This window comes from Octopus bimaculoides, chromosome 1, assembly GCF_001194135.2.
Source record: "Octopus bimaculoides isolate UCB-OBI-ISO-001 chromosome 1, ASM119413v2, whole genome shotgun sequence".
NCBI lineage: Eukaryota > Metazoa > Mollusca > Cephalopoda > Octopoda > Octopodidae > Octopus > Octopus bimaculoides.
The window spans coordinates 53,002,199-53,017,097 of NC_068981.1; the positions used below are offsets into that span (position 1 = coordinate 53,002,199).

The following is a 14,899-nucleotide window of genomic DNA, read 5'->3' on the forward strand; positions in this document are numbered from 1 at the left end:
GAAACACCACCGAGTGGGGAACGCTTCTCAAAAATAACCTGCAGTTGTTTCCTTCAAAATTCCTACATGCTCGAAATGTACATACATCAAGGTATATTTGTAGAAAATTTCACGAAAAAATATTAATTTTCCTGGAAGTTAAGAAGAATTTAAGTGGACTCTGTTGGAATTTCCGAAAATTGTCCCCCACCCCCATTCCAAAACACTTTCACCGGAAAGTTTTGTATATTCGGATTCTACATAGTAAATACTATATGCATAGAAAATTTCATTAAAAAATATTCATTTTTCTGAAAGTTATGACCTTCCAAAGTCTGGGGGGTAAAACCCTGTAGTTATGCCGTTTAGGATTCATTCCCACTACAAGCACTACAGACTGATGCTTCCTACGATGGCCTTGGCTTCATCAATGCCTTTGGAGTGGAATCAGTAGGCTGAAACTAAGAAGCCCATCATATGGGCATGTGTGTATTGCCATACCTCACCTTTAACACTGTCCAATCTTCTGTATCACTTCTCTTATATTCACTTTCCTCAATACTCTCTGCCTCATTTTCACCACCATCTCTTCTCTCTTTCCAACTGGAGTAACCATGTATCTTCTCTAAAGCAAGACACCCATACCTGTCTCTTATACTTAACTTCCCATCATCTGACACAAAGCCCCCTCAGTTGAAGTATACCCCCTCAGTTGAAGGGAGTACTACTGAAGTTACTTGATGACTTCACTGGTACTGGTATCATGTAAAAAAAAAAAAAAAGCATACTCTGTAAAGTGGCTGACATTAGGAAGGGCATGCAACCATAGAAACCATACCAAAGCAAACATTGGAGCTTGGTGCAGTCCTCTGGCTCACTAGCTTCTATCAAATCATCCAACAATCACCAGCATAAAAAACAAACATTAAATAGCAATGATGATTGTAATGATGATGATCACCCGGGCAACACCATGAGTAATGATGCGTCTTTTCATGTGAATATTACTAAAACTGCAATGAAATGTGGGCAGCTGGTTAGATGGATACTATGAAATTTTAGAACAAGAGGTCAGGAAACCATGATAATCATCTACAAGACATTTGACCTCAACTGTTTAAATTATGGTCACTACATAGTGTAAAATTAATGGCAAAAATTGAAGCAGTCCAATGCTGGTACATGAAGTAGATTGCCTCAGTGCAACAGATCAGCTGCTGGAAAAGACTGAAAAAGTTAAGACTCTACTCCCGAGAATGAAGACAGGAAAGATATGTTGTGATATACGTCCAGAAGATTCTGGAAGGACTTACATCAAATTTTGGAACTGAAAACTATACTGATCCCTAAAGAGGGTACAGCTCTCAAGAATGCCAAAGATCCCACCCTTGCCATCCAGATTTAAGATTAGATACTGTAATAACTTAGGGCTCAAAGGGTCATGACTTTTCAATATCCTACAGAAATGCTTGAGAGACCAACATAGTGTCGATGTAGATGTTTTCAAAATACAACTGGTTATTCTACTATCTAGAATTCTAGACGAGTTTATTTCAAGGAAAGAAACACAACTGAGGGCAGTAATTTTGAGCTCTCTCATTCACCAAATGCCAACTAAAGGCAAATCAATAAAAGTGAAGCAACATCAATGGGTGTATCCCAGCATGGCTACAGCTCATTGGCTGAAAAACATTAAAAAAAATATTAAAATATGTGTGTGTGTGTATAGAAATACACACACACACACACACACACACACACACACACACACACACACACACACACACACACACACACACATATATACACTCTATATTTATCTGTATTATCCATCTGGACTTTGGCTCTATAAACAACACCTTTGGTCAAACAATTCTCTCCTAAAGGACAGCAACTTTGGTTTTTGAAATTACATTTTCGGATGTTTTCTTCAGTAGTACTGTTTGTTTGTTTAAAATTTTTGCATTGTGTTGGTTTACATGAGAGGCGAAATTCTTGCAACAAGAATAGCTGACCTTAAGTGTTCTCCTCTTGAAGATTCTATGGTATTTATGGCTGGCTAGGGAGTGCTTTCATACTAAGTTCAAAAATTCCTTACCTATATTAGTCTTAGTGGTAGTGCTGAAGGTTGGGTTGAACCACAAAACCCTTCTAGATCTAGTCCTATGTGCTCTATTTTGGCTCCCTTCACTACAAATGTATTGGATCTCCTCCAAGAATCCACTTCTATGTAGAGCATCATTATAGTATGGAGTGGCATTTCAGAAGGCTACTTCATCCAAAGATAACAATGAAATCTGTTTCCCTATATTACTAACTATATTCTTAAGTATGATGGGTGGGTGATTGGACTCTTTGTCAATATAGTATAGCCTTTCATTGGGCTTACAAAAGGGCTTAAATCTATTGGATTCTAAATCTAAATTGATATCTAGGAAGTTAACATTTTTAAGGTTAGTATCTGCAGAAATGTATTATTCTTATACAAGAATGCTGTTGATAGTGATTTCAAAGTTTTGGCCAGCTAAGCCATCATCTGACAATGGCTTAGCTGGCTGAAATTTCGAAATCACTGTCAACAACATTCTTGCATAAGAAGAATAAATTTGTATTCTACAAAAGTGTAGAGTAACCCATCAGAATTAATGTAAAATTGTTTTTATTATAACTGAACATAAAAAAACATATATATATATATATATATATATATATATATATATGCACTGCATGAATCTCTCACATTATGGTTACCTCAGGTTACAGGATTTCATACATATGAAAATTGTAAAGTATGACCACTAATTTCAGGATATGGTCTGTTTACTCCTCTTTATGGGAAACTTGGTTAAATTGTGAGAATTTAAAAAAAACTGCACTTTCTTCTAAGTCAAAAGGCTGCTTCTTGGTGTTTTAGCTAAGAGCAAATTAGTTTTGTGCACACATGCTTGTGCATGTGTGTGCACATATACATGTGCATGTGTGTGCATATATGTATGTGCATGTGTGCACACATGCATGTGCATGTGTGTAAATGTGTATGCAAGTGTTGCATATGTATCATTATAAATATTTATGGAACATGAAGTATAAATATTTATGGAACATGATTTTTCCACTGAATATTTTTGCATACTTTTTTGAGTTACAGTATGTCAGTTTTTTTGTCTGTTTGTTTGTCTGTATGAATGTATCTATCTATTTATCTATCCATCCATCAATCCCTCCATCCATCTATCTCTCTATCCATCTATCTATCTATCTATATCAATCTTCACCACCAATATTTATCAACACCAATACATCCAGCACCAAAACTAATATAACTACTACCATTACCACTACCATCCCCTGAAAGCCAACAACAATAGTATGAAGAAGATTAGGAACTCCTAAAATATAATATCACATGGGGAAATGTAGTGAATTTTAAGATTTGAATGAAATATCTTTTATCTTAGGTGAATAAGGTTTGATTTGAGACTAAACAGAAACAATACAATCAATAAATACATGATGATTGCACCACCAAAAATACCCCCAACTTCATCATCACCACCACCAAAACCAATACAACTGACACCACCATCACAGCCAAACCATCATCACAGCCAAACCACCATCTTTTGGAAAAAAAACTTACTGGCAGCAACAAGAATAGTATCAGCATGATAGCATTGTGTGTGTGTGTGCATGAGAGAGAGAGAGAGAGAGAGAGAGAGAGAGAGAGAGAGAGAGAGAGAGAGGGGGGGGAATAGAGTTTTTATGGTTCAAATTAGAGTGCAAAAAGTAAGGCTTCCATGAACCTGATAACACTTCAAATTATTACTCCTTCACCCTTACATTTTCAAATTTCCATTCTTACATCCACAGGCTTAAAACAATTTTTTACTCTTAGTGAACTGTTCTTTCCTGGTGCTATTATTTTACAGTATAGTTGTTATGGATGATTGTTGATTGCTTTTGTTATTAGGTTTCCCTATAATTCAAAATGTCTGAAAAAAATACCATCAAGTGGAACTGAAAGCAGTAGTGGGGATTACACTGGATATTAAACTTGATGTTTTAAAGCAGTTTGATGTAGGAGGAAATAAATCAATTACATTGCCAAAATATTAAAGCATGCTATGTCAACAATGGGCAGAATATGTGGTAGTAGAGAAAAAGTTAAGTACTCAAAGCTACTCTGTTAACTACTCAGATTATTTTTTTTTCATAGATCTAATCTGATGCTAAAAATAGCATGACTTTTGCATGTGTGGGCCTTGGATCATATTTGATGTAATGTGCTGATAAGAAACAAAAAAACAAGTTTGTAAGATGATTTGTTGAAAAAAATGGAGATGAAACTTCTAATCGAAAACCTTCTCTAGTAAAGGCTGATTTGAAAAGTTTGAGAAGGGCTCGAATTTGCACAACATAAAAATGACTGGTGAAGCTGCCAGTGCTGATTCAAAGGCAGCTACTAATTATCCTGAGCAGAAGAGGAAATGATTGTGAAAAGGAGCTACGTATCAAAGGAAGTATACAATGTCAATAAACCGGAACTTTTCTGGAATCTCATGCCAACTGGAACTTTATTTCTTGAGGGAGGAAATATATCACTTGGGATATGAAATAATAACCATGATCCATGAACCACTCCCAAAATCCAAGGGCTTTCAAGACTTACACAAAGTTTAATTTACATCTGATTTGGCATTCAAATAAGACAGTATAGGTGACTCAGGGAGTTTTACAAATAATTTTGCACTGCTACAGTCAGACATAATATTTCAAATAAAGCATTGCTTCTTTTAGAGAAAGTATCAAATGTGAGAATAGACTATATCCCCAAGAATATGACTTTGCTCCAGCCAGTGGATCAAGTTGTGATATTGTAATTAAAACATATCTAAGAACTTTCAAACCTCTTAAGAAAACAAATGATAGGGAGGATAAACCTGAAGAGACTTCTGGAAGAAGTAACATAATGAATACTGTAAGTAACATGGGTGTGAAAACCCTCAATTTGAATAGTACTTGGTAAGATATACCATTTAACTGTATATGGGACTTCACAAGTTTTCTACAAGCAGAAAGTCTGCATTAAATTTGGAAAGAAATTGCAAAACTTGCAAATGATGTAAGGTTTGAAGAAGTCATACAGGATGATGTAGTTGAGTTACTAGTCCCATAGAAAAAGGTTTTTATCTAATCTGAGGCTTATGCTGTTAGAACAAGAGTAGATGCAAATACTCCATTTAAATTAACTGCAAAGAATTTTCCTAAAGGACTGATGCTCATAGAGGAAGGCCTGCAAATTTTTGCTAGTAATGATTTTAAGTGTGAATTTAACATAAAAATTACAAGAGGAGTTTACAATTAGCTTACTTTCTTCAATGAGTTGTACAAAGTGATGATGTATCATAATAATCACATGGATAGATATTGACGATGATAAATTATATAAGATAGAAGATAATATCCTCTGTTATCCCAGTAAATCCTGTTCCACCATTACCTCTCAGACAATAGACAACATCATTTGTGGTAAGAACAGATCCTATTAATATATTCTATTTTTTTTCTATTCTTTAAGATATTTCTCTTCTAACATTTTTACGAGACTGTGTAGATTTAGAAATTATTCTCATGCATAAAAGTTGCTTATTTTTCATCATTGTTGTTAGATTGATAGATTTATATAATCTTGTTAATTCACCTCTTCAATATTCTTGCTGAACACTGAGGAAGTGAATTAACAAGGTTATATAATGTTTCATCAACATTTATGTGACCTTGACCATAATTTGATGAAATATGTGTATGTTATAATGCTTTATAAAGCATAGAATACCATATCTGTTTTCTGAATTTTAGTAATATTATTATGTGACTCATATTTCATGCTCTAGCCTATCACACAGTTTGATGCCCCATATCAGACTGCACTAGATATAGGAATGGAGTGAGGGACCCTCTACTGATCCCAAATTTTGTTATATGTTGGGCTTTACTGAGCATATATCCTATATATATGTGTCTATAACATGTGTGGGTGTGCAGATGCAGATACACTCTCACACATATTTATATACATATATATAATCATCATCATTTAACATCTGTCTTTTGTGATGGCATGGGTTTGCGGGTGTCTGTGGCTTTATGCCCTTCCTAACAACCATTTTGCAGACTGTAGCGAGGACTTTTATGTGGTGCCAACATTAGTTATGGTAACTTAATTCTTTGCAAAGCTAAGCCCCCAAATTGGCCCCTGTATCAGAGGGAGAGGAGGCAGAGGATGAGGAATTTATAAGAAGGAAGGTTGGGGAATATGGCAGGAAACAGAAGAGAGCTAAGGAATTGGTGACAGAGTTGAGAGAATGGAAGGGACAAAGTTGAAAAGTCAATAGGGGGTTTGTGTAGCAGAATCTGAGGGCTGTCAAACATAAGGGACATGTATGGACAGGTGTGAGAGACATGGGGCAAGAAGGGCGCAATAACCTTGAATGGAAAGAAATCCTGAATTAATCTATGAAGAAAAGAGATGTGTGGGGTGAGTCATGTTGGTAGGCCAGTGAGGTACAGATGAGAAGGGGTCTTTGAAGTGTTGAGGAGAGAGGGTTGTGAGAGAAAAAGAGGTAGAGAGGTGAAAAATAGATGCTGAAGGGTAGCATAGAATTAAAAAAGAAGAGCAGAGTGTGAATACCACATCTTAAATGGGAAGCAGTGAAAAGGAAGGAGAAAGAGAGAGAGAGAGAGAGAGAGAGAGAGAGAGAGAGAGAGAGAGAGAGAGAGAGAGAGTGATGTGGGGCCAGTCTGGGTGGGTTCAGTAAAGAAAAGAAAAGACAGAGAACATTCTTACTGTATACACTAATTTTATATATTATGCAGCAGGGATATATGAAAATATATTTATTCATTTTATTTGTCTTAGCTGTTAATTTCAGTATGTATTCTATTAGTAATTATCATTGATCTGCAATACTGGTGTGTGTGTGTGTGTGTGTGTGTGTGCGTGTGCATGTGTGTGTGTGTGTGTGTGTGTGTTCAAAGCTGATGTTCCACTCTGATGCTAATCAGAGGGGGGGGTTTTTTCTATGTCTCTTTCAAATAACCTGAATAGCCATTAATTTGTTGTTTGAAATATCAAACATAGACTCTGGGTGATAACAGTGAATTCTCAGTTCTGAATGGATAAACAAACCTTGCTACATGTATTGAGAACTTTTTCTTCTATTTATATATCCATTTTATTGAGCAGTTATTTAACAACATGCATTCTCTTTCATATTAACCAAGATGATTTTGTGATGAAAGACCTTAGGAGTTTTAAAGCAATCAAATAGAAAAATATATTCTAATAAATACTATCTTATAGTTTTTGTGAATATTGTTGTTCTCAAAATAATATATTAGATAGAATTTCATACAAAAACTTATAATTTAATTTGTTTTTATTTTCATTAATTCAAAATCTAGAGATAATCAAATTACAAATTAGTTGCACCAAAATTGAAGCCCTTGTTTATTATTGGTATATAACTTTTAATTCTCTTTCAGTTATCTTATTATTTAATTAATAATAATTTTATATACTAATATTTACTTTGAAGAATTACTTCAGTTTAGAATCAAATTATTATTTTGTAAGTCAGAAACAATAAATATTATTTAATAAGAATGCTTGCAATTTACACATGAAAGAAGTCATTTTGTAATAAAAAGGAACAAATGAAAATGTCCTTCTTACTATAATTTTAAATTCATTTTTCATATTGTACAATAGAAATAAAAAAAAAACGAATAGACCAATGTCATATTTTGATGATTTTAATATTTTCACTTCAACATGATATTGAACTTATTTATATGCAGACGTGCTTGGGGTTCCAGGTATGTTGTTGTTATTAGTCTCTTTCTATCACTTAAATACAGCACAAAACTTTCCTTTGCCTTCACTCACAACTTAACTAGAAAATTTATATTCCAACTGCTTTAGTTCATATAGTTTCCTGATCTAGGAATCACTTTGAATAAATGGGTGTAAATAAATTAGACGTGATCATACACGCACATACATACACACATGCAGTAGCTCTAATTTTCAATAAGTTTGAGTGTGGTTGTATCTGTTATATATATAAAGTCTGTGTCTGCTAAAGTGAAATATAAAAGATATTTTCTTTAAAATAGTATAGGACTTACAAATCGTAAGATATATTTTAGTATTAAAATTTGTATAAAAAATTCTGAAAATGTAGCAAAGAAAAAAAAGCTTTAAACTTAGATGTATTTGCTGAATATGTACATCTCAATTTGTAAATTAAGATAGACAACAGAAGAAAATTTATATTAAATTTCCACTTAATCAAATTCTAATGAAATCTATCATTTTCTTTAACCATATAAATTAAAATTTAGAAACATATATACTTTTTATTCTTCAAGTTATATTTATCAATATAGTAGATTTAATATTAAATATAATAGATTTTTTTTTAAATGATATATTTGACATTTCTTATACATGATTTTTATTAAATCCATCTTTCATCAGTATTACTTTCTAGAAGACATTGACCAGCAATTGAGGGACATTATTTTCCAATTTTATGAAGCTTATTCAGTGTAAAGGAAATCAAATAAACTGTCAGCATATAGCTTTTTCATATATTTTTTTAATTTTTAGAAAAGAGGGTCAATGATTTGAAACACAAAATATCTGTCCTATAATTTAGTTATCAATTATAAGAGAATTTTTATGTATACTTGGATACACATCTCTTAGCCCCTGCAATACTTACTATACCCAAAAAACACTTTTCATGATTATTCTTGCAGGTAGATACACATCTTGCACAGTGCACTTTGAATTAAACTAACATCTTATTGCATGATATACTTAACAATGACTGTTAAACTTTACAATTTTTTCCTATACTTCTTCCTTTGAAAACAATTAATTTTTCACCAATTTCATTTTTTCAAATTTAAAACATTTAAATGTGATGATCTATATATAAATTTCATATTTTTTTAAGCATTTATATATCTTAGGAACCTTTCATTAGAAGTGGAGATAATCTGCTATTTGTTTCTTCAATACCTAGTCAAAATTAATATCATAGTAACTGCAGCAAATTTATTATTCATTCTAAAGTTACTATATATTATTCTTAAAATTAAATCTCATGTTTCATCAAATTCAATTTAAGACATTTCATTATGATTTCAGAACATTTTGATTCTATCTGTAGTTCATTGACTTAGTGTACTTAAGAAATATTTGTGCTTGACATGTGGCCAAGTTGTATCATCATCACTTAATGTCCACTTTCTCATGCTTGCATGGGTCAGACAGAGTTTATTGTGGCAGATTTTTTACGGCAAGATCCCATTCCTGTTGCCAACCCATAACTATTTCCAAGCAAGATAATATTCTCCAGGGTCATGCGACACACACACATTCACATATATATTTTAATGCATATAGGTAGGTATATAAATGTATGTACAGGGCCTAAATTTGACAGTTTGCATAAAAAGAAAAGAAAACAATATCCCAACCAAAAAAAAAATATTTAAAAAAAGAATAAAAAAATATCAACCTGATTATGGCTGGGAAATAACAGTTTACACAAGGTAGCCACTTTCAGCTTCCACCATGGCCTCAAGACAACTATGGAACCAGGTGCATGCTTTCCTCACTGTGTACCTTGGAAGATCTTTGAACACCTCCTTGATCTTAGCCACCAGTTCAGCTTTAGTGTTACAGGCAAAGCAGTTGGTGTCTTTCACAACTGCACCCCACACATAGTAATCCATGAGATTACAATCAGGAGGATTTGAAGGCCACAAATTGGAGCTTGTAAAGTAGTAGAAATTCCCTGACAACCACTTTTGGTTCTTTCCAGAGGTATAGCAAGGAGCCAAATCCTGCTGCTGCACATATGACCTTCCAGCAGCAACCACCATCTCCAGTCTCCAGCAGCTTCACATAACCATCTGAATTGAGCACTAATGCATGAAGCTGTTCCTGAAAAAGAGGAGACAATCAAATTTAGCCAAAACACCATTATGTATGCATATATTTCTTTGCACATGCCAGCAAGTTTATTATATGTTGTTTACATATAAAAACTAAAGTTTTTAGTAGACTATAAATAATAGCTTTGGTATATGCAGCTGATGTAGCATAGTTTTGCAGGCACATGTACCTTACAGTTTGATGGTGTTATTCATAATTCAGCTCACCATATTTTCACTCATTGCTTTGCAGAGTTTGTATTTTTTTTTTTTTTTAGACAAACACAAATTTTTTAAATATATTTTTACACAGCTTTATTTATAATCACTGATGCTTAGTGCGCCGTTAGTTAAAATGTATGAGTGGGTGAATGGATGGATGTATTATGTAGATATCCATCCTTGCCTATGTGTGTCTGCATGCATGCATGCATTTATGTATGTATGCATGCATGCATATATATATGTATGTATGTATGTATGTATGTATGTATGTATGTATGTATGTGTGTGTGTGTGTGTGTGTATATATATATATATATTTCAGGTTGAGTAAAAAGTAAATAACGTTTTGAACCATGCAGAATTTGTACCAGATTTTTGTAGAGTTTTGAATTTTTTTTACCATTTTTTTGCAGTTGTCTGATAATACAGACGTAGACTTGCCCAAATACATCAATAAATTAACATTGATATTTTTTCTCTGTTGTTACAATCATCTGAAATTGAACTGTCAAAGTGCGATATTTGAGCAATTTTGCTATTCAACTTCAAAAAAGGACATAAAGCAGCTGAAACTGCTCACAATATCCACAAAATGTTTGGTGAGGAAATGGCCAGTGAGAGGTCAGTTTGAAAATGGTTTAAAGGATTTTGCAGTGGAGTTCTGATCCTTGAAGATTGTGAGTGTAATGGTCAATTAAAGACTATCATTGAGAAAGATCCATGTAAAACCACTCGAGAACTGGCAAAAGAACTTCAAGTCAGCCAGAAAACTGCCTGCAGCTACTTGCATGCGATCGGAAAATCAAAAAAGCTCGACAAATGCATACCACACGATTTGAATGAAAATCAGAAAATGTGCAGATATGAAATTTGCTCATTGCTTCTTTTCCATAACCACACAGTTCCATTTCTTGACTGTATTGTAACTTATGATGAAAAGTGGATTCTGTGCAATAATGAAAAATGTTCTTCACAGTGGTTGGGCCAAAAGGAAGTACCAAAAACCTTCCCTAAACTCGAGCTCTTCAAAAAGAAGGTTATGGTGACTGTTTGGTGATGTACTGCTGGACTCATCCACTACAACTTCTTAAAACCCAGAAAAACCATTACTGCAGAAACATATTGCCATGAAATTGCCAAAATGAATGAAAAACTGCTACTCCTCCTTTCCAGACTGGTCAACAGAAGAGGGTCAATCATTCTTCATGACAATGCTCAACCACACGTTTTACTAATGACACTCCAGAAGTTGAGGGAACTTGGCTATGAAGTTCTTCCCTACCCAGCTTATTCCTCAGACCTTTCTGCTACGGACTACCACTTTTTCAAGCACCTTGATGGTTTCCTGCAAGAAAAGGAGATCAAAAATCAAGCCGATGCTGAAAATGTATTCAAAGGGTTCATCAGCTCCAGAACTTCAGTTTTATATGTCAATGGAATAAACAAACTTGTAACTTGTTGGCAAAAATGCGTTGATTATAATGGCACTTACTTTGATAAATAAAATTTCCACATTGTTGAAATATATTGTGATGAATTTCATGTTTTGAAATGTTGCTTACTTTTTACTCAGCTTAATATATATATATATGTATGTATGTATGTATGTATATATATGTATGTATATATATATATATATATATATATATATATATATATATATATATATATATATAAAATAGTGTACATTTAATACACATTAGAGTTGAATTGTTTGGCTAAACCTTTCGAAGTAGGCTTCAGCTAGGCTACAGTCCAATGACCCAAAAAAGTAAAAGATAAAAGATATATGTATATATATTTGTATCTCCTTGTCTTGGCATCTGCCGTAATTGGAAATGGATGTAACTGTCTCACAGTTTTCTGTGAAAACATGTTTCACTATGGGGGAAATATTACCTTGCTTGGAAACAAGAATGACATCTGGCTGTAGAAAATCTACCTCAATGAGTCCTAGTTAACCCATGCAGGTGTAGTAAAGTGGCATTGAAATTGTGGTGTTATGAGCCAGGCTGTGTTGTAGGGAAGGATTGGAAGTGAAGGAGTAGGCATGTCCTGTCGGAAGTGGTACTTATGGATCTCATCTCAGGGCCAGGTTCAGCCCTTTCATCACGGTATCCAGCCCCACCACATTGATGTGGTTGCAGTTGTCCTTCTTCCTAAGCCAGGCCGCATCCTCCACCTCGACACCTCCAATTTCCAGGAAAACTCCCGTCGCCATGCTGCTGGCATCACACCACATGACCCCCTTCTTCAATTTGGGCACATACCAGTTCCCTCTTACTGGGTCCTCTTCAGTCACCCTCTCCAAGACTTCTTGTATCATGGCAGTTGTCTTCTCGCCCATGTTATCACTCCACCTCACTCCTTCAGCTTGCCTCTTTATGAAGCTGCATTCTGTCTGGAGCCATCCCCATCACAACATTAATCCCGTCTACTACACAATCAATTACAATAGCCCGCAACCTCAATCTTGTTCCTCGTACCACTCTCTCTACATCACTACTTCCACTGCATTCAACTTCCAAACCGTCAACAGCCCTTACACTACTCACTCCACTCCATTCTTCTACCACTTCTGGAGTCATTAGGGTTGTTGAGCAGCCTGTGTCTATGAGGGATCATGACACCTTTCCGTTCACCACGACTTCTCCTTCTGGCAATGACACCTCTATTCCTTCGATGGGACAACTACTGGCGCAGTAGTCTCCTTTGGACTGTTTCCCTGCATGCATTCACTAGCAATGTGGCCTATCTGTCTGCATCGATAGCGAATCACTCCAGGCCTGGGTTCCTGCCTGCTCATCTTTGAGCCCAATTCTGGGATCTCATTCCCTCTCCGAAACACCAACATGCCAGCCTTGTCTCTCCTTAGCTTGAGTCCCAGGGCAGCTCCTCCCTCCATTGCCTCCGGTGGTTTGGCAGTTAGCCCAAAACTCCTCAGGTGGCTTATGACCTCCTTTGCCGACGCTATTCTCTCATCCACCAAGATGTCATAGATATAGGAATTGGTGGCTCTTTTCACTTTGTCGGCCTTTCCCAGGATGGTCTTGAGAATTGTCGCCATAATCTTCGGTGCTGAATTCAGTCTGAATCCCAACCTGGTCAGGCAGTACGTCTGTCCTTTATACCTTACCAGCTGATATTTCCACAGTCTCTCTTGAACTCGCTTCTGGCATCCCCTTTTCAGAGTATGCTGATAGCAGCCTACTGCGTTCTTCAATGTCGGAGGATCTCCCTTCCAGTGCCATTCCACTGTCCATTGCCGGCCATCGAACATAGTTCAAAAATCATTGTCTGTGATGGTGTGTGCAGCATATTTTTCTTCACAGCTCTCACCACTCTCCTGTCACAAACTCACAGCGCATCACGCCCCCCCTCCCAACACCGAACACTACACCAGCTTCATTGACCATAACACCTCCCAAAACACAGCCTGGCTCATAACACCACAGAAATTATGTTGATGATAATGATATATGTACACACACACATACACACTCACACCTCATAACACCACAGAAATTATGTTGATGATAATGATATATGTACACACACACATACACACTCACACACTCACACACACACACACAAACACACACACTCTCTCACACACTTATTCTTAATATATTCAAGGCACAAAATATATCATTAAGTCATATGCATATAAAAGTAATATTGATTTCAAATTTTGGCACAAGGCCAGCAATTTTAGGGGAGGAGTATGACAATTACATCAACCCCAGTTTTCAACTGGTACCTATTTTGTTGACCCCAAGAGGATAAAAGACAAAGACGACCTCAACAGAATTTGAACTCAAAATGTAAAGATGGCCAAATGCCACTAAGCATTTTGCCTAGCATGTTAACAGTCCTGCCAGTTCACCACCTTATAAGTAATAGTAATAGTAAACAGTAAATATTTTTACTTAAATCTAAATTTATTTTGAATTTTATTTGACACAATTAACTGTATGTAAGTTATTAATCCTTTAAGTTTGAATACTTATCACAACATTAGGAAAAATATTTTTAAATGTTTATAACTACATGTTAATTACTGATAAGAAAGAGCTGGAATCTGATTTATAAGAAAAATCTGTTTTTAAAAAAGTGAATTAGTTTAGTACTTTTATATCAATATATATGTGGGGGGTATATTAGTGTATGTACAGGTGTGCATGTATAAGTGTGGACATGTATGAGAGATTTGTTATCTATTTATTAAATACATAACTCACAGAATTGTCAAAGATCCCTCATCTTTTCATTTTGATGACTTGTCATTGTCTTTACTGCACTCCTATTCAGAGTGAATCTGTTTTCTATTTACATATTTTTTTCTTTTATGCATTCTAATAGTTCATATATATATATATATATATATATATTTTTTTTTTTCTGTTATACTTTCTACTCCATCTATTTTTGCTTCTTCAATATTCTCTTTTTGCATAACTTAAAACTTTCTTCGCTGATTATATAGCCTTGATATTTATATTTAAAAGGATATCCAAAAGATATGAATAATCTGAATATGTTTAATCATCAAAATTTATTGAAATATTATTACTATATCCCTTTTGTTAATTATATTTTCTTAAATATTTTTGAATGCACCGTATTGACCATACTTTTTTGTTACTTATTTACAGTATATAAGTAAAATTAGATTGTGTTTATT

At 34.7% G+C, this 14,899-nt stretch overlaps 1 protein-coding gene across 12 annotated transcripts in view; it reads left to right on the plus strand.

Moving 5' to 3' along the window:
* The window catches only part of LOC106881656 (calcium-dependent secretion activator 1), a 231,207-nt gene that overhangs the window by 175,920 nt on the left and 40,388 nt on the right, over window positions 1–14,899 (plus strand). For 9 of the 12 annotated variants that reach the window (XM_052966562.1, XM_052966571.1, XM_052966576.1 and 6 more), the window contains one exon: window positions 7,840–7,857. The exons of the other annotated variants lie outside the window; for them this stretch is intronic. In XM_052966562.1, the coding sequence (XP_052822522.1) occupies window positions 7,840–7,857 (18 nt within the window). The remainder of the gene's footprint in view (window positions 1–7,839; window positions 7,858–14,899) is intronic. 12 annotated transcript variants of the gene reach the window in all.